General features: G+C 39.2%; 1 protein-coding gene across 1 annotated transcript in view; it reads left to right on the top strand.

The window, feature by feature from the left end:
• Positions 1-21,888, top strand: part of ABCA13 (ATP binding cassette subfamily A member 13) — a 572,876-nt gene that overhangs the window by 373,783 nt on the left and 177,205 nt on the right. Inside the window, 1 exon segment of the mRNA XM_064290236.1 lies at positions 12,795-13,028. Within this exon segment, the coding sequence (XP_064146306.1) occupies positions 12,795-13,028 (234 nt within the window).

Genomic DNA, 21,888 nt, shown 5'->3' with positions numbered 1-21,888 from the left:
GGTCTAGGATGAGACCTGAGAACTTGTATTTCTAACAAGCGCCCAGGTGATGCTGATGCTGCTGGTCCAGGGACTATACTTTGAGAACCACTGCTTTGGTGTGGCGGTAGAAGGGGGATCTATTTAGAATCAGAAATTCTGGTCTGTTCTCTCTCTTCATTGCTTTCCAGCAGTGTACTGGGTAAGTCATTTCCCCGCTGAACCTAAGAGTCAGAGGCTGATATCTAAGCACTTAGTAGTTCTAGCACTCTGTATGTCTATGGGACTCTATTGGAACTAGGATAAAAGCTGGCCCACGTGGGTACTAGTACCATCCAGAGCATTCTTCTAACCTTGGTTCAGACATTACCTCTCTGGAAGCCACTCTTAGCTTTCCTGAGCAGTGTTACTTACCCTCTTCTCCATGTTCCTCCAACTCTTAATAGGTGCTTCTTTTATAGGCTTGACAATGCTGATTTCAATGACTTATTTGCACAGATGTTGTTTTCTTTCAACAGGTTCAGCATTTTAATCATCTAGTGTTTGGAGGATGTATGTTAGATTTGCAGTCACAGTGCCCTCAATGCTGCCCAGAAATCTGTGTCTCCCAGGTCAACCCTCTCCCACCTGCTGACAAGACAGTTTCTTTTAAAGATACGTATATTTGATCATCTTCTTCCACTTAAAAAACATTTAATGGTTTTTGGTCTTTGATTTTTCTTAGGATAAAGGCCCAAATCCCCCCTCCCCCCGCCATGGACCTGTAAGATGATATATGGTCTGGGTCCTGTCTACTTTCTCTGTGCTACAGCCAAACTGACTCATTTTGGTTTCTGAGCACACTAAGCTCCTTCTTGACCGAGAGCCTTCACAACAGCTCTCACCCTGCCTCTAGTGCCCTCTCCCTTTCCTGCTTCTCTGAGCTCATCCCTATTCATTCCTTAGTGTATGGAGGAGTTCTGCAAAGAAGTCTTCACCGACTCCACATACAAAGTTGGACACCCTATCTGTGCTCATGGTACTGCCCTCTCTTCCTTCACAGCATCTATGACAGATTGTATTTACAGAATTCATTGTACTTGTTTAACATCTGTACCCATTAAAATACGGTAAGTCCCAAATGGCAGGGCTTGTGCCTATTTTATGTATTTATTGCCATATTCCTAGTACCTAATGCAGTGCCTTTTCTTAGTAAGCATCCAATGCATATTTCTTGCCCAACTGACTAGATGTAAGTGTACCTGTGGCCCTGCATGAGGTAGCAGGTTGTGACCATATGACCTCACCTGGGTTCACCTCTATGACTTCCAGTGTCCACAGGCCATTGGCACAGATCTGGCCTGTGGAGGAGCACGCCATATGCCCCATCCCACTTATAGAATTCTCAGCCTCACAGCACCCGTTACACTGAACTGTCAGGCCCTGGCTGCTGTTTCAAGAGGGATCTTTTCAAAAAAGACTTAAAATTGCCTGGGTACTTTTATGAAGCCCTGGTGGTACAGTAGGTAAGAGCTTGGCTGCTCACCAAAAGCCTGGCAACTCAAATCCACCACCCACTCCTTGGAAATCCTGTGGGATGGTTCTACTCTGTCCTTATAGGGTCACTTTGAGTCAGAATCGACTCGAGAGCATCAGGTTTGTTTGTTTATTTGATACTTATTAAATGGCAGATTCTTAGGGCCAACTTCTAATTTTGATTCAGAAGACCTAGGTATTGGCATTTTTTAACAAGTACCCAGGTACCTTTGATCTAAGTGATTGTGGTCATGATGAAAAACACCATATTAGAGTCTCTTCAAGTTCAAAGTTCATGTGAAAGATCACAAATCCTTACACAAATACTTAATTCTGAGTAAACCTGGGAAAGTTTGTTGTTTCCTTTGTATAACACTTGGCCATACTATGTCTTCCCCCTTTTTAATAAGACTTTTCAGCCCCATGTGAGATCAGAGATTGCATTTAAATTCTCAGCTCTATGGTTTGTCAGTACCACTTTATATGAAATACTTTTTTTTTTCTGCCACAATGTATCCTCTGTATTTCACTCCTAATTGCTACTTATTCTGATGATGGAAAGTAATTTCAGTAGTAACTAATTTGAAGGGTCTGCAGCCACTCACTTACTCCTTAAGACAATCTTGTTTGCACAGCCCCTCCTATGCTGGGCTGCCATAACTCTCTGCCTTTTCAAAGACCTGTTCCAAATTCTGTACATGTCTACCAGGTTTAACCAGGGTGTTAAACCCAGAGTGCTGTCTTCGTTTTCATTTCCTTGAACTTCAAAAACTGCTTTCCCTGAAAGCAAGGTGGGGAGGGAACATGACTGCTGCCAATTATACATGCCAAAGAAGGTTTGTTTTCTACGTTAGCTAACACTAGCAGAGAGATACCAGCAGGGAGCTTTTCAGAAAACAGCCTGACAAAGCAAAGTGTACTGGACTAGACTGGGGCAGATAAATGCTGGTGGCAGGTGCCAGAGAGCAGCAACTTCTGCCAGGGGCAGTGGGAAGTCTGGGAAGTGTGTGGAGCCATAATTCTTGCAGCCATGCAAGTCGGGGTTGCCAGAGAAAGCTCTTGAAGCTGGTGAGAAACAGTTCTAATCCTCATCTCTTGAACTGGAATATCATTTTCATGTGAAATACTTGAGAAGGATGTGCTTCACTCGTGTTAAGTGTAGTCCTTGCCTCAAAGGTAGTAATGGAACAACCTGTATAACTCAGACCAGAGTATCTCTGAGCAACCTTTATTAGCATATATATCTTCAGAAAGCTAAAGATAAACCTTCACATGTGCTCTTGAGGACTTCTTCAATCTTTCCTCGACATACACCTCTGCTGGAGCCAAGGAGATTTGAGTATGACAGCCTGAACTGGCTACCTCAACTGCCTCCTCCTCCTCAATCCCAAAAATTTCATTTCCTCCTCTTAAATAGAGATACCAGTTAATGTTGTGAGCAGTTGTATTTATCTCTCTTAAGACCACAGGACAAAATCACAGTTCTGTTTGGTCATTTCTACATGTCATGCCACCTAAGTTTCCAACTGCTGTATAACTGATGTTTCATTGATTTGGTTCTTTGAAAAGCACTATGATTGTAATAGCCAAAATGTTAAAAGCATCAAATTAGGATTTCACTTTAGAATAGGGTCATCCCTTCCATGCAGACACATTTTTTGAATAATTTAAAGGTTGCTGAAACTTCTTTGATTAACCTTCCTTGAAAAGGCAGTGACGTGGCATTCAAGGAACTAGGGATGCAGCCCCAGCATTGACACTAACAACTTACACCACCTGGGAAAGTTACCAGTCACCCTCACAACATGTCTGTGAGTGACTTTTTATTTTTTGACTCTCTGGGCATTAGTGACCTCCTTGGGGAAGTGTCCTCTAACCCACCATTTTATACATTCTTCTGTTAATCATGTTTGATTAGCATGTTTGTTTACATGTTTGACTATTATAAAGACCAATAGTTCCTTGAGGATTTTATCCAAATGGGTATCTCAAGGGCCTAGCATAGTACTTGCACATAGTCAATGCATAAATTATTTCATTCTCCCAAATTTAACTTATTGCACAACCTCTTCTGAACTTGATTTCTTTATTCATAAGTGAAAGGTTCAAACTGTACTATTTTTAAGACCCACTTTAGCCCTAAAATTCTGTAACTTAATGAACACAGAATTACAGTGTTTCTATTTCATGAAATGGTGTTTTGTTTCTTGAATAAATATGCAGTCTTTACAAAATAGTTATTGCTTCCAAGATGAATAAATATTCATTGCAGGAAACCCAGTAAATTATGAAAGGAATTAAAATAGCCATGATCCCACTATCCAAATAAAATATAAACCTTTAAATAGGTTGAAAATGCTTATACTATCTTAACTTTTTGGATTAGAAAGAACACACTGCAAAATAGCATATAGTCTAGAAATCATTTCATAATGGAAAGCTGTAATTAAATTTATACAAAAATATTATTTTTCCAGTTTAATGTGAGTATTATTTAGTAAATGAAGTTCATTCTCTATGTGTTATTTTGTAACAGACTTTTAAAATCTGATATCAATATTTTCCCACCATTACATATTAATGTTTTAAGGCTTCCTTTTATTTTTGGTTAATATGTGTTGTTAATATTTGGACCATGTTCTCTCCCTGAACCATTTGACTGAACCACCCTTTGTTCTTTTTTTTTATTTTTCCATTTTAAATTGCTTTATTCACTTCCAAGCTGTAGTAAACATTCTTCACATCAATGAGTGTTAATTCATTTTATTACCTTAAATAGATCAGTACAGTCCACTGTATGGTTGAATTATAATTTGTTCAACTAACTCTCACTTATGGATATTATCCTATCACTGACAGTGCTGTACTTCAGGATAGATCTTGAAATGTTCTTTTTGACAATGAAAACAACACCATTCCTCTTCAAGTTGTCATTCCCAGCATAACAGATCATATGATTGTCCAACTAAAAATGGCCAATACCAGTCCATTTCAGCTCATTAATACCTAGGATATTGATGTTTGTGTATTCCATTCCATTTTTGATGATTTCCAATTTTCCTAGATTCATACTCCGTACGTTCCAGGTTCTGATTATTGATGGATGTTTGCAGCTGTTTCTTCTCATTATGAGTTGTGTCACATCAGCAAATGAAGGTCTTGAAAGCTTTACTCCATCTACATCAAGGTCGACTCTACTTTGAGGAGGCAGCTCTTCCCGAGTCATCTTTTGAGTGCCTTCCAACCTGGGGGGCTCATCTTCCAGCACCATATCACACAATGTTCCACTGTATTCATAAGGTTTTCCCTGCCGGGTCCTTCTTCCTAGTCTGTCTTAGTCTGAAGCTCAGCTGAAACCTGTCCTCCATGGGTGACCCTGCTGCTATCAGAATACCCATGGCATAGCTTCCAGCATCACAGCAACGTGCCAGCCACCAAAGAACGACAAACTGACAGACATGATGATCATTCAATTTATGCACCAACCACTAAGGCAAAAGAGGAAGAAAACTGAAGATTTTTACCAGCTTCCGCCGTCTGAAATTGATGGAATATGTAATCAAGATGCATGGATAATTACTGGTGATTGGAATGTGAAAGTTGGCAACAAAGAAGATGGATTGGTAGTTGGAAAATATGGCCTTGGTGATAGAAACAATGCTGGAGATTGAACGGTAGAATTTTGCAAGACCAAGGACTTCTTCACTGCAAATACCTTTTTTTTACCAACATAAACAGTGACTATACACATGGACCTCACCAGATGGAATACACAGGAATCAAATTAACTGCATCTGTGGAAAGAGATGATGGAAAAGCTCAATATCGTCAGTCAGAACAAGACCAGGGACTGTCATCGGAACAGGTCATCAACTGCTGCTATGTAAGTTCAAGTTGAAGTCGAAGAAAATTAGAACAAGTCCCTGAGAGCCAAAGTACAACCTTGAGTAGATCCCACCTGAATTTGGAGACCATCTCAAGAATAGATTTGACCCATTGAACACTAATAACTGAAGACCAGACAAATTGTGGAATGACATCAAGGACATAATACGTGAAGAAAGCAAGAGGTCATTGAAAAGACAGGAAAGAAAGAAAAGACCAAGATGGATGTCAGAGGAGACTCTAAAATGCTTTTGAACTTTGAGCACCTAAAGCAAAAGGAAGAAATGATGAAGTAAAAGAACTGAACAGAAGATTTCAAAGGGTAGCTGGAGAAGACAGAGTAAAGTATATAATAACATGTGCAAAGAGCTGGAGATAGGAAACCAAAAGAGAAGAACACGCTCGGGATTTCTCAAGCTGAAAGAGCTGAAATAAAAATTCAAGCCTCAATTTGCAATAGTGAAAGGTTCTATGGGGAAAATACTAAACAACGCAGGAAGCTTCAAAAGAAGATGGAAAGAATACACAGTCATTATACCAAAAAGAATTAGTCAGTGTTCAACCATTTCAAGAGGTAGCATATGATCAGGAACTGATGGTACTGAAGGAAGAAGTCCAAGCTGCGCTGAAAGCATTGGCAAAAGACAAGTCTACAGGAATTGATGGAGTATCAATTGAGATGTTTCAACAAACGGATGCAGTACTGGAAGTGCTCACACTCGTCTATGCCAAGAAATTTGGAAGACAGCTACCTGGCCAACCGACTGGAAGGCATTTATATTTGTGCCTATTCCCAAGAAAGGCAATTCAGCCGAATGTGGAAATTATAGAACAATATCATTAATATTACATGCAAGCAAAATTTTGCTGAAGATCATTCAAAAATGACTGCAGCAGTATATCGACAGGGAACTGCCAGAAATTCAGGCCGGTTTCAGAAGAGGATGTGGAACCAGGGATATCATTGCTGATGTCAGATGGATCCTGGCTGAAAGCAGGGAACACGGGAAAGATGTTTGCCTGTGTTTTATTGACTATGCAAAGGCATTGGACTGTGTGGATCATAACAAATTATGGATAACATTGCAGAGAATGGAAATTCCAGAACACTTAATTGTGTTAATGAGGAAGTTGTTTGAACAGAACAAGGGGATACTGAGTTGTTTAAAGATAGGAAAGGTCTGTGTTGGGGTTGTATCCTTTCGCCATACCTATTCAATCTATATCGTGAACAAACAATCCAAGAAGCTGGACTATATGAAGAAGAATGGGGCATTAGGATTGGCAGAAGACTCATTAACAACCTGCATTATGCAGATAACACAGCCTTTCTGGCTGCAAGTAAAGAGGACTTGAAGCACTTACTAATGAAGATCAAAGACCACAGCTTTCACTATGGATTACATCTTAACATAAAGAAAACAAAAATCCTCACAACTGGACCAATAAGCAACATCATGATAAATGGAGAAAAGATTGAATTTGTCAAGGATTTCATTTTACTTGGATCCACAATCAACAGCCATGGAAACAGCAGTCAAGAAATCAGAAGCTGCATTGATTGCGTTGGGCAAATCTGCTGCAAAGGACCTCTTTAAAGTTTTGAAAAGCAAAAATGTCACCTTGAAGACCAAGATGTGCCTGACCCAAGCCATGGTATTTTCAATCGCATCATATGCATGTGAAAGCTGGACAATGAATAAGGAAGCCCTAAGAAGAATTGACACCTTTGAATTGTGGTGTTGGAGAGGAATACTGAATATAACATGGACTGCCAAAAGAATGAACAAATCTGCCTTGGAAGAAATACAACCAGAATACCCCTTAGAAACAAGGATGGCGAGACTGCGTCTTACATACTTTGGACATGTTGTCAGGAGGGATCAGGCCTCAGAGAAGGACATCATGCTTGTTAAAGTACAGGGTCAGTGGAAAAGAGGAAGACCCTCAAAGAGATGGATTGACACGGTGGCTGCAACAAAGGGGTCAAGCATAATGTTGATTGTAAGGATGGCGCAGGACCGGGCAATGTTTCATTCCGTGGTACAAAGTGTTGCTGTGAGTTGGAACCAACCTGACGGCACCTAACAACAATTCCCACTTGTTAAACATTTAAATTGCTTCTAACTTCTTGCTGCTATTTTCTTTAAACTAAGTGTAGCAAGCCACCTTGTTTGATATATTTGATGAATTTCTACATATGACTCTTGAATTGGATTTAGTGAATCAAGGATTATCCCTATTTGTTTCCCACAGAAAGACTGTGCTGATCTTTTCTCCCATCAGCAGGGTATGAGAAAGTCTATTTTCTTGAAAATTTCAATAATGTTAGGTATTAACACAGTTTTTAGTCTTTATCATATCCGTGAGGTAAAAAACAAGTCTTATCATTGTTTCATTTTGCAATATTAATATATTGGCAATTCTGTAGTCTTTCTTTAATGAATTGCATATTCTTGCATGCTGTTTGCCTATTTTTCTTTGGGGATGTTTCTCTTTTTTTTTTTTTACTGATTTGAAAGCATTACATTTGCAATGGTTTATTTCTAGAACATTTGGATGGGTTCAGAAATGGGCAGATCATATTCTGAGGTACGTGCTGAGACTTTGACCTTTGAAGTTGTTCCTCAATAGGTGTTGATGTTGAAGAATTTAAGCTACCTGAAAAATGAATCTTTGGACATTTCCCTAAGCAATGTGATGGTGAGGGTACATAGGAATGTATAATCATGGATGTAATTGAAGTCCTTGAATATAATTGCGTTCCCAAGTCAGATAAGATAATTCATAACAATTTGGTCCAGAAATTTAATTTTGTCTGTTGAATTATTCATGTGAATAGTTTTATGAGTTTAACCATGAATATTTGATTGGTGGGTGAGTCATAACCATATACTATATTAGCCCTTTATTTTTCTCATTTACGTTCAATTAAGGTGGAGAAAATTTTTTTCTTCTTAATATGAGAAACACCTTTCCCCATAGACTTAGTGGGGCTGTTTGATTGTGATCTTCTATGACTGGAGGTCAAAGTTATATCTGTTCTGGTAGTTCAATAAGTGTGGTAATAATAATTCTCATTACCTAGAAGGAAAATATTATGTTTCCATTTTACAACTAAGGAAATGACATCCAGATAGGTTAAGTAATTTTCCAGAAGTCACACAGTATGTTTGTGGTCAAAACTGGATTCAAATCTAAGTGTATTTGGTTGAACTTCCCTTATCCCACAGTGACTCTCATGATGAGTCTGTGTGAGCAAAACCAGGGGCACATAAACTGCCACCCTCTGACACTGCTCCCAATCCCACTCCATCACCAGGGCAAATTTACTAAGTAGACATCCAACAACCATGTTGCCATGTCCTATTTCCATTTTGTATCGTTTGGCTACATAGGAAAAAACCTATTTTTTTTACATGAACAGGTATTTACAACAATTTGCTTACTGTACACATATATGAGAAGGTGCATAGTTTGACAGACATCTAAGTGTGGGTAGCTAAATATGAATGCCAAAAGATGCTACTTAAAGGCTAATTTGTGGTCTGTGGCTTCTGGTTGTTGTTATTGTTAGGTGCTGTGAAGTTGGTTCTGACTCATACTAACTCTGTGTGCAACAGAATGAAACACTGCCCAGTCCTGAGTCATCCTCACAATTGCTGTTATGCTTGAGCTTATTGTTCACTGTGTCAATCCATCTTGTGCCTTCTGGTAGGCAGTAAGAAGAGGCATGGTGAGATCATAAGCCATGGGACCTACAAATGACCTTTTCAATTCCTCTTGAACCTAAGGACAACAAGGCAATCTACTCTACTAGGGAAAGAGCACCATGGCCAAACGCTAGTGAAGAAATCAAGTAATTACCTCAATAATTATTTATGAAAATCAAGGAGGTGAAAACCAACATCTCAATTATTTTACCTTGAGTTAGATAATTCCCCTAATTATCCTAATAGATCTGAATGCATAATCATATAAACTGCATTATTATAAACTCACAAAATTATCAAGAAGTGTATGTATATATATACCATGCACATCTATGTACATATATATATGAGTGCATATGCATATACATATATACACACACATACATATACGATTGTGTGTGTATATGTATACATACATTTAAATATAATGTAATTCAATAATAAATCCTTTCTAGCACTCAAATCTCTGTATATGCTGATTTAATAATTGCTTTGTGAGAGTCCTACATAAATTACCATTGGTAATGGCATTAATTCAGTGACCTCATAACTCAGCTGAGCATCAGAATCTCCTACAAAGTTATTAAAAATGTATGCTACAATGTGAATGAACCTTGAAAACATTACGCTGAGTGAAATAAATCAATCACTAAAGGACAAATATTGTATGATCTCACTGATATGAAATACCTAGAATAGAAAAATGCTTAGAGATCTAACTTTAATAGTGGTTACCAGGGGTGGGGAGCCCTGATGGCACAGTGGTTAAGAACTGGGCTGCTAACCAAAAGGTTAGCCACTCCTTGGAAACCCTATGTGGCAGTTCTACCCTGTCCTATATGGTCACTGTGAATTGGAATCAACTTGACAGCAATGGGTTTTGTGGTTGACCAGGGGTAAGAGGGAGGGAGAATGGGGGACATATTGTTTAGAGGAAACCCTGGTGGTATGGTGGTTAAGTGCTACGGCTGCTAACCAAAGGGTCAGCAGATCAAATCTACCAGGTGCTCCTTGGGAACTCTATGGGGCAGTTCTACTCTGTCCTATAGGGTCTCTATGAGTTGGAATCGACTCAATGGCAACAGTTTTTTTTTTTTTTTTGGTTTATTGTTTAGGAATCATCGAGTTTCTGTTTATGGTGATGGAAAATTTACAGATATTGGTGATGGTTGTACAACATGATTGATATAATTGATGTCACTGAATTGTACACATCAAATATAATTGATGTCACTGAATTATACATGTCACTGAATTGAATTGCCAGTTGCTGTATTATCTATATTTTTACAATAATAAAATAATAACAAGTTAAAAAAAGTGCACACTTTTAGCCTTGTGGCCCTGGCAGTTTTGATTCTGCCTGAGGTGAGACCTGGAAATCTGCATTTTTTAAAAGTACCCTAGATGAATCTGTTATGTAGCCTGATTTATAAACCACTGTTTTAATCACATTGGAGCCCTGGTGGCACAATGGTTAAGAGCTCAGTTGCTAACCAAAAGGTCAGCAGTTTGAATCCACCAGGTACTCCTTGAAAACCCTGTGGGGCCAGTTCTATTCTGTCCTTTAGGGTTGCTATGAGTCGGAATCGACTCGACAGCAACAGGTTTTAGTTTTAATCATATAACATCCCACCCACCCTCATTAGAGATCCAGTCATGCAGTAAACGATGACTTTGCATTATAACACTTGCGTCTAGTCGCATGACTCCTGGCTTAAAACTCTTTAACCTGGTATAGAATCTGTAATCCTTACCATGGGTGTCCAGGCACTTCATGGCTTGGTTTCTGAACCACGTTTAACTTTCATCTCCTGCCACTCACCACATGTATTCTACCCTCTTCCGCAGAGAATAATTCACAGAATAAGCCATGCTTACTTACATCTTGTGGTTTGTCCTTTAAACATCCACATTGTCTTGTTTACCTGCAAACTCCTATTGAATCTTGTGGGTTTTACTTTAATCCTCCCATCACTGTGACTGCTTTCTGATTTCTCTCCTGAACATCCCAAGGACTCACTCCTTCTTACCAATGTTTTAAGCCATGCCCACCTTTAGTAGACTTTTGGGTACACTGTATCAGCTTATTTGTTTATATTTTTAGGGCTACCCCTTAGATTATTTTTCAAGGACAGAAACCATGTAGCCCAGTGCCTGCCACATACTGAGTACTCACTAAATATCTGATAAATGGAGTTATTTCAGATACACATTTTTACTCCCGACTCTGCTTCTAAAGCTCTGTTTGTGATGCTATTACAAATAATTTGTCTTTCAAAATGGGACAGTTTCTTTAAAAATGTTTTCCTTTGATTCCTCGAACTTGGATACTGCTCTTCTACTAATTGTATTTCAATTTGGTATTTGTGAACTGTAAAATCAATTTAGTACATCTGTTCTTTTCTAAGACCACTTTTCTTTTAATACATTTTATATTGGATTTTGTGGACTACTTTAAAGAGACACCCTGGGAAAAGCTATTGAGATAGCTGAGCAGTCAAGCTTATGTCCTTCTCTTTAGATACAGCTTAAGGTTGTACTCATTGGGTCTGCCTCCCTTTCCGCTCCTAACTTCTCTTCATCGCATTGTCTGTAAAGGTTGTTTTCAACGGCTTTCTTTGCCGCAGCTGGCTTAAACTTGAACAGGTTTAGAGAGATTTTTTATGGAGCCTCCAAATGGTCACTTATAATAATCAATAGATCGATGCTCCACAACTTATACTTTTGAATTTAACTTTTTACTCTCTCTGATGGCTGAGGGCAGTTTTCAGAATTGCTGTGTGCCCACAGGAGTAGGGAAGGGAAGAAGTGAAGAGCTGAGGATTGGTACCCTAAGGGACAGACTGTAACACCAGAGACATCCCAAGGTCAGGTGAAGGCTGTGCCAGGGGTTCATGTTACCCATGGCACCCTCAACTTAGAAGAGAAGGTTGCAAGGTGCAGGAGGGACTAAAGGGTGGGTAGAAGTGAGGGAAGGTACCTGCCATGCCACTTCTCCAAATCCTCACCCAGATGTAACCTTGGGCTATCTCAGGAAGGTCCTCAGGTTAAAAACATAGAGGAAAGAAGGGAGGAGAAAAGGAGAGAAACAGAGGCAGGACCCGGGGAAGGACTGCCCTGTTCCGAAGATCTGCTTGGGGGAAAACAGAAAATCTTGCTGATATTTTTTGGGCTTTGGTGTGTTAGAATTGATGCTAATTCATCAGACATTATTTTAACCAACAAAGATAAACAAAAGGCTCTTTCTCCTCATCCTTTCACTTGTGTCCCTTTACCTTCAGATGCAAGACCGGAGTGGAATCCATAGTGGGACACTTTTGCTCTTGATGTTTGATTTTATAATCACACACTTTACCCTTCTAGAACAGGCACATAGAGGCCCAGGTTTGGTCCTTTTAATAAACAGGAATGCTTTTATTTTCTGGGGAGTGTTAGAACCTGCTGGTGAAGTAGTGGTTAAGAACTATGGCTGCTAACCGAAAGGCTGGCAGTTTGAATCTGCCAGGTGCTCCTTGGAAACCCTATGGGGTGGTTCTACTCTGTCCTATAGGGTTGCGATTAGTTGGAATCGACTTGATGGCAATGGGTTTGGTTTGGGTTTAGTTAGAACCTGCAGCATTACTATGGCTAACAGCTTAAAGGGTAAGTTTCCTCAGCATTGCTGAATCTTCCTCTTGCTGCAGACAAGGCTCCCAAGAGGGTCCCGCCTGCCCAGAGCGGCCAGCTGCTCCTCTCACAGATGGCTGCCGTCTTGACGAAGAGGCTTCGCCACACTCTCAGGGCCTGGAAAGGCACGCTCTCAGACCTGCTGCTACCCGTCCTCTTTGTGGCCTTGGCCATGGGCTTATTCATGGTGAGGCCTTTGGCCATCAACTACCCTCCCCTTAAAATGGCACCCGGCCATTATGAGAGGGCAGAAACTTATTTTTTCAGGTAAGAGCCTTTTTTTCCCTTTACATTTTGACACGATGTTGGGATAGATTATGAGTAGCAGTCACCTTGATGCTTTTAAGGATTTTGCACTAAAATTTCAAATGAAAGATCTAAAATATAAATGCGGTTTTCCTCATTTTAGAAGTCTAAGGTAACAAGGGTAACCTTCGAGAAGCTCTTGCTCCATTCGGAGGCTTAGGACAGAAGGTGTTGGCCTGGTCTCATGACTGTGGGTCCCTGGGCACACTGCTCCCTCCTCAGACCTCAGGGTCCCTTTCTGTAAAAGTGACACTGTACCATGAGCTGACATACAAAGGACCCACCCTGCCCAGGGGCACAATCCTTTGGTATGAACTAGTAGGGCCACATGTTTTCCAGAATTCAGACTTTTTAGGATTTGGGAAAAGTATGTAAGTTGGATATTTCACGATATCATCTACAACTGTGTCTGAGGCAGCAGCTCATAGTCAAGGCTATAAAACATTTCTACGTCAGCTTAGGTCAGGTTTTGCTGCTATTAAATTCTGACCAGTCCAGATTTGCCACCAAATTTACAAAAGAAGTTCTCAAAGCTGTATTGGTTTTAGGTTCACAGATATGGGCTTGGAGACCTCAGACAGTTACCCCATCTCCTACATTGCTTTCCGTCAGTTTGGCTTGTTCCTATTCAGATTCAAGGTGCCCTCATGGTAAAGTAGTTAAGAGCTCAGGCTACTAACCAAAAGGTTGACAGTTCGAATCCACCAGCCACTCTTTGGAAACCCAATGGAGTAGTTATACTCTTTCCTTTAGGGTTGCTCTGTGCCGGGCATTGCCATGGCTCTGATAGCAGATGCCGCTGCTGTGACCATGCACGCTTATCCTACAATTATAGGACCCAGTGATTTATGACTGCAGACACATGGGTTGGGCTTTCCAATGGCATGCACAACTAGGAGGACAGTATCTGTTCTGCTTTGTCAGAAATATATTTTTATTAAACTAATCAGCTTAATTAAGTAAATACTAATATTCATATAACTCAAAATGGTATATAATTTGGAATTAAACAAATACAGGCAAAAAAAAATAAACTATTCAGTTTGTTTCTTTTACTTTTCATTAAATATATTTTCATCCTCTGCATGCCTTTAGGGACCCTGGTGGCACGATGGCTAAGAGCTTGGCTGCTAACCGAAAGGTCAGCAGTTTGAATCCATCAGCCGCTCCTTGGAAACCCTACAAGGCAGTTCTGCTCTGTCTTATAAGGTCACTATGAGTCAGAATTGACTCAATGGCAATAGGTGAGGGCATGTCTTTGTGTTCCACGGAGTCTAGGTTTAAGAAAATCCCTTATGACAGCCTTGTTTGCAGAAATGCGTGCAAGTTCCACCCAAGTATTCTGTCCTTAGCTGGATTTTTCTGTCTTCTCTGGCAGCATTTTTATTAATTTTCTCTCATCCTTCCTCTATGAAATGTTTAACACAGTTGCATAAGACTTTCCACTAATGCTTTTATTCTGGCCAGATGTTCAGATCTCTGTTACAGTCCTCAAGTATGAAAGGGCTGCAACTATCTTGAGCTTTTTAATTATAAAATGTTTCTTGAAAGAAAATAATACAAAATTCAGGTAATCAAAAAAAAAATCACATATAATCTTACTAGAAATATACACTGTAAATATACTGATGCATAATCTTCCACACCGTATGTATAATCCATCGAATTTCATGGATTTTTGGTTTTTTAAAAATGAGGTTACACTATAATACTTTTCTTCACGGGCTTTTTCACTCAGTAATATATTTGTATATCTGTTCTTGTGAATCAGTACAACATCATCCCTTTTGAATGCTGCACGGTAGTACATTGTACTGAGGTATCATAATTTATTTAACAATCTCTCTTTTTGGGTACACAAAAGTTTATTTATTTAGTGTTTTTCACTGTCATATGCAATTCTTTATGAATTCTTTTGTTTATGATAACGTAACTGTCCAAAGTTTTTCATTATCATACAGTAGAAGTTAACCAGTCAAAAGACAGCAGTATTTTCAAGGTTGTTCCTGTTGTTTTTGTTAGTTGCCATCGAGTCAGCTCCACCTCATGGCGACCTTGAATATAACAGAGCAAAACCTTGCCCGGTCCTGTGCCATCATTATAATTGTTGGTATGTTTGTATCCATTGTTGTGGCTATTGTATTAACCCATCTCATTAAGGGTTATCCTCGTTTTTGCTGACCCTCTACTTTTCCAAATATGGTGTTCTTTTCTAGGGATTGGTCTTTCCCAGGTAAGTGAATTGAAGTCTCGTCATCCTCAAAATGAAGATTCTGACTGTATTTCTTCTAAGACTGATTGCTAATTATCCTTATAAGTGTATACCAATTTATAATCCCATAAAGTCATTTGTTCTTCTATTCAATAAATATTTATTATGCACATACTATATGCCAGATACTGTTCTAGGTAGTCGTTACACATACAAGGCAAACCAAAACCCCTACTCATTCTGGTGGGAGAGAAAAAGCACATTTCCCCAAACCCTCACTTTTACTTTATAGAGTTCAGACCTAGTATTCGTTGCTTCGTTAGGCAGCGTTTGGATTTTTATTGAGGTTGAATATACTCAATTATTTTTTGGCTGTTTAAAATTTACTTTATATAGCAAACATATTAAGTGCCGTATGTATTATAAATATCTGTCCCACATTGTTGCTTGCTTCCAATTTCCGCTTTGCCCTCCCTCCTCCCAACCCCATCGTCATCTGTTTATCTTTTTCTTCGGAGGCTGGTGAGAATTTCTCTGCATGCTGTTTATTTCACGGATACCATCTTCTGTTAATTCCAAACAGACACTCACTTTCTCTACCACACATTTATTTTGGTAATTATGTTTTTAATCTGCAAGCATATTTTGGTAACTATTGACTCGATGGCACTGGTTTTTTTTTTTTTTTGGTTACTTTAATATTTTAATATATTGCCATATAGTTTTAATAATAATTTTTTCATAGATGAGATCTCTGGGTGTAGTGGAAAAATAAAATTTTGTGGATTGGAAAGCATTTTTTTTCCTGCTTTCAGAGTATTTGCTTTTCATAGAAGTAATGAGTTCCAAAGTTATTTTGAATCTTAGAACTAGAGATCTCTTAATATTTTCTTCTGTTTCCCAGTCACTCTTGAAAGTCACTCTTTATTTGCTTGTTCTCATTTCTCATAATGTTACCCAAATTATGAAACTGAAGAATCTACATATCTGGTCCTTCCTTTTCTCATCCATACAGATGGAATTCCGTCCGTGACAGGATATGGTATGTGTTCTGCCATAAATAGTGTATGTCCCTCTTCTAGGATTTTAGTTCTAGACTAAGTAGAAAGAAACACGTTTACATTTTCTTAGCTTTTATTTTAGCAGAATGATAGTTTCGTTAGTTATGAGGAAACAGGCAAGAAGCTATCACATTGCATCCATATTGAGAAAAAAAAAATTTGCTTTCTTAGCTATTTTTCATGTTTGTTGTGACAGACAAAAATTAGTGGGGGACAAGGATGGCTATCTCCCTATTCTGACTGATATAACTCCTCTTGTTAGGAACTCATTGCCTTTCTTCTGTATACAGGATCCTCTCTATTTAGGATGACCACATGTCTTAGATTTCTCAGAAGACAACTCCTATTGCCTTGACTCACACCTTAAGCATGACCCTTTTCACTCTCAAAAATGTGCTGGTATGGGTGATAAATTACATGGTCATCCCCCCCTATACTGAGTCTGAGCATTATGGTCTAAATCTTAGCACAAGAATGATTCCCAAGGTAACAAAGCCCTTTACCTCTCATGATTCCCACCCCAAAAACACTGTCCGTGGCTCACCACACTCCTGTCTTTGCTGCTTCAAGTGTGGGCAAATCCCATTTCATAATACATGTGAGCAATTCTTACAAGCTGACGTATAGTATTCCCACTGCGGTTCCTCTCTACTTTCTCCTTAGAGTCACCCTGGCTAATGGATGTATAATTCATACCTACATGTAGTTTTCAAAAAATAATTAGGTTCTTAGCTTTGCATTGACCTGGCCCATACATACAAATTTTACCTTTTTAGTGTACTGACAACTCTCAAAACAGTCTCGTGCTCCTAAAATTTTAGAGTTGAGAAAATGAAATTATGTACCTGGATTGAATTCATTTAAAGTTTCTTGAAGAATACAAATTTTTATGAAAACAAAAACCAATGGCAATAAATTGGATAGATTCTCTTCGGGTTGAATCTTTTCATGAATGATGTGAGCAGACAACATCTTCAGCCACAGAGAGGACTGTGTCCTCTGGGAGCCCGGAGAAATCTGGGGCTGTGATGACTCAGTCATTAGCCCAGTGACCTCCACTCAAATGTTGTGGGGGCTAGGTGGGGAGCAAGGGCATCGTGACACACTCAGATGCTTGGTTTGTGACGCAATGTCCTTAACAGTAGCCTCATCCCATGGCCTTTTATACAACTGTAAGCTGGAAAAGCCAAATGGAGCATATCTGGCTATTTTTTTACTCTGACCAGCCAATTTGTGAACCCTGTTATTGCCTCTCACTTTTGTTCTGAATCAACTTGATTTTTGATTGCTGTTTTCAAAAGATTCCAGAAGTTCTCCCTTGTCACAAAGAATTGTGAAACAGAAAGTGGACAGGGCTGAGTCAGGCAACGTGGAAGCTCTCCCAACTATGAGTTAAACAGTTTAAACACAGATATACCTTTTTTCCCTACACAAAATCTGATGGTTGTAAAACTCTGAAAGCCCTGCTGAAAATCCCTGAACAGCATCCCATTGCTCAAGGAGTGATATCTGAACATCTCGCTGTGGCTTATTGGGTCTTCTAGGTGCCTCTGCAGCCTCAGCTGCTGCCATTTACCCAGTTCTCTACACTTCCAAAGCACATGGTCATCCACTGTGTGGGTGCATCTCTCCTTGTTTGAGGGAATGCAGAAATTACCTTCTTTTCCTTACTCCCTGGCTCTCTAGACCACTCCCACTCATACATACTAATTTGCTCAGCAAAATAACCTTTTCAAGACCTGGCTCAGGTGTCAGCTCCTCTGGGCATCCTCAACCGCACACTTTCCTCTGTATCTGCTGCTGTAGGAGGATGGATCTCACTGTGGTTGAATTTATTGAGATTCTTGCCTTCCTTCTTGGAGGGTGAGATTAAAAAAAGAAAGAAAAAAGAGAGAATCACTGATGGTGATATCCCTTCATGGAGACACTGAGGTCAGAAATGTTACGTGATGTACTCAGCATGACACAACCTCATAGAAGTGGGACTGTGAATAAAATTCAGGTTTTCTGGCTGTTATTCTTCATTCCACAAACATATACAAGACATAAGCCCTACCCCAGAAGGTTTACATTCAGTAGGTAGAGTAAACCTACCCACAGATCGGGACAAGAAAGTCTTATAAATGCTATGGTAGAAGTAGGCACATGGTGAAAGGGTTTGCACCCAACCTCTATGTATGGTTAGACCTATCTGAATGTGACAAGGATAGGTGATATGGCACCCAAATTGATTCTCAAATAATAAATAGGTGTCTTTTAGGCATGTAGGAGAGAAGGTTTCTCCCTGTAGACTAAGAAGCGTGAGTGAAGAGGAATGTGGGCAATCCAGGAAAAGCCTTTATGTTTTCTGTCAGGTGCTAGAAGACGTTCTAAGTAGAATAGCCTCTACTCTGCCAGTGGAATTAATAGAAGATGGTATAAATATGCTATTTATGACAGAACACATACCATATCCAGTTTTTTAAATATGCGGCATGACAAATTGGGTTTCGTTTTAGAAGGACAATTCCCATATGGTTGATAGGACGCCAATCTGTGTGTCACAAAAAATGATTCCATGTTCATGTTGAGATTAATTAGGCTGCTAAACAAAGTTAAATGGGTCTCTTTTCTGCAAACTTTACAGAGTTTTTAGTATGCTGAATTGCATTATGAATATCCAAAAAGAAAATATAGAAGTTTTTTTGTTTTGTTTGGCCTCAGGTTTAGGATATGCACATTGGGCCAGAAAGTCTGCTTTTGTCTGTTGTTTTACTTGGTTTTAATAATATTCTGAGCATCATGAAACATATGGAATATAAAATTGTAGCAATATCTTATATTTGATGTTGTTATCTACTGTCAAGCTGGCCCCCTATCCATGGCAACCCCATTCACAACAGAAGGAAATGCTGCCTTGTCCTGCACCATGATCACTTTTGGGTTGGACTTTTGTGATCCATAGAGTTTTAATTAGCTGATTTTTGGAAGCAGATCACTAGGCCTTTCTTCCTAATCCATCTTAGTCTGGACACTCTGCTGAAACCTGTTTAGTATCACAGCAACACACAAGTCTCCGCTCACAGGTAGCTGTGCATGAGGTTCATTGGCTAGGAATCGAACCCAGATCTCCCACATGGAAGGCAAGAATTCTGCTACTGAAACACTACTGTACCTTGATGTCCCGTACGTCTGCCTCTGGTCTAAACGCGTTCCAATTATTTAGTTGTTAAGTTTATGAAAAAGAGCCCAGGTTACACAATGCTTAAGTGCTCGGCTGTCAGCTGAAAGGTTGGATGGGCAATTGGAACCCACCAGCCAGTCTGTGGGAGAAAAGACCTGGCAATCTGCCGTCATAAACGTTAAAAACCAAAAACCAAACCCATTGCTGTTGAGTCGATTCCAACTCGTAGAACTGCCCACATAGGATTTCTGAGGAGTGGCTGGTGGATTCGAACTGCCAGCCTTTTGGTTAGCAGTGGTAGCGTGCCATAGCCCTTAACCACTGCACCACATTACTCCCTAGGAAATCCTGTGGGCAGCTCTACTGTGTCCTATAGGGTTATGAGTTAGAATCGACACTGCGGCACGTAACAACAACAAGGTTTGCAAAAGAGTATCATAATTTTGAGACTGACCTTTATCACTTAACATTGTGTTGCCAAGGTTTATCCATGTTGTTGGATGTCACAGTAGTTCGCTTATTTTGACAATTGCACGATAGTCTGCTGTGTGAACATACCACATGTATTCTTCTCTTCTCTTAATGATGGGCATTAGGAAGTGTTTCCTAGTTCTTGCCACCCTGAATAGTCCTGATAGGGAAAATTCTAGTAAAAAACATCTCTTGTTGAACATTCCTAAGAGTTTCTCCTTGGTGTATCCTGAGGAGTGTAATTGATAGGTTGTAGGGCATGTGAATATTCCCTTTTAGTTGATAATGCCAGGCTGTTTTTCAAAGTGGTTGCTGCTAGGCATGTGAAAGGGATCTTGGGAATCTGCACCTTCTTCAATGCTTGATATTGTGAGGATTTTTAATTTTTGCTACTGAAATGGTTGTAAAAACAGAGTATCTCGTTATGGTCTTAATTTGAATTTCCCCAACCCCTAGTGATGATGAACATCTTTTCATGTATTTATTGATCTTTTGTTTTTTCTCTTTTGTGAAATGCCTTTTTTAAATGTCCACTTTTAAATATTGTGTTTTGCTTTTTTTAAAATGTGTGTTTTATGTGTTCACATATGTTTCTTTATATGTAATTTTTTTTGTTTATGAATACCTTCTGCTAGTGTTTAATATGTCTCTTCACTTTCTTAAAAGAAATGGAAAGATAGTCAAATACAGGCCGCTTATAGGTTTGGACAAATGGATAATATTATTAATATTGTTTTATTGAATACTTTTTTATTTTTATTTTTGTTGAACTATCTTTGATGGCATTATGTGTATTTGCCTATTTCCAGACTTTCGGACACATTGTATATTAATTATCTCTATTTCAATCCTTTGTGTCTTGTTAAGGAAGCATTTTTTCCATATCATATTTTTCTATTATCAAAGTTTTGTTTTAAATATTTAAACTCAAAAATAATCTGGAGTTAATTTTTTTTAAGTTAATATGTGATAAACCAAAAACCAAACCCATTGCCGTTGAGTCAATTCCTACTCATGCCCCCTAGGGTTTTCAAGGAGCAGCTGGTAAATTGAGTTGCCGACCTTTTGGTTAGCAGTCATAGCTCCTAATCACTGCACCACCAGGGCTCCTAATATGTGATAAGTATTTAAATTTATTTATTTTTTCCATATGGATCACCGTATTTTATGCTTCATTTACTGAATAGTTCCCCATTTTCCCCTGATCTGAGCTGCTACCTATTCCATGCATCATTTCTCTTTTAGTCTAAGAATCTTTTTTTTCATGTTTTCATATTGAACTCCTTGTCTAAATCTGTGTGCATGTGTGTGTATTCATGTTGCCTGCTACATATAACTGTATACCTTAGACCCATCGCCATCCATTCAAATCCAACTCAGAGACCCTAGAGGACAGAGTATAACTGCCCCACAGGGTTTCAAAGGCTGTAAATCTTTAGGGACGTAGACTGCCACATCTTTATGCTGCAGAAAGTCTGGTGGGTTTGAACTGCTGACCTTTTGGTTAGCAGCAGAGCACTTAACCACTGTGACACCAGGGCTCCTCCCACTAATATACATTAGAGAGTTAAACTGGGGACTACATAATAAATGCTTAGACATAAGTTCCAGCGTATAGAAAGTTTTTTTGCTTCCCACCAGTCTCCTTTCCTCTTAAGTTTCCCCAAACTGTCTTGAGGTTTTAGTTTCTAAGTTCGTTTGGAATTTGTGAGTCTTTTTTTTTTTTTTTTTGAGTGTCTTCCTCATATCAAGATACAGTGATCCTGGCAAAGGAGCAAATATCTGTCTTTCTCTCCTGTCCTGCTCGGGGAATGCTTTCTTGCTTGTTACCACTTCCTCTGGGTGTAATCCTTTTCACATAGCTATTGATAGATGGTAGTCCTTTTAGTCTTCAAGTTTTTTAGTCTTTTAGTT

Source organism: Loxodonta africana, chromosome 8, assembly GCF_030014295.1.
Source record: "Loxodonta africana isolate mLoxAfr1 chromosome 8, mLoxAfr1.hap2, whole genome shotgun sequence".
Classification (NCBI taxonomy): domain Eukaryota; kingdom Metazoa; phylum Chordata; class Mammalia; order Proboscidea; family Elephantidae; genus Loxodonta; species Loxodonta africana.
This window is presented reverse-complemented; position numbering and strand designations above follow the sequence as displayed.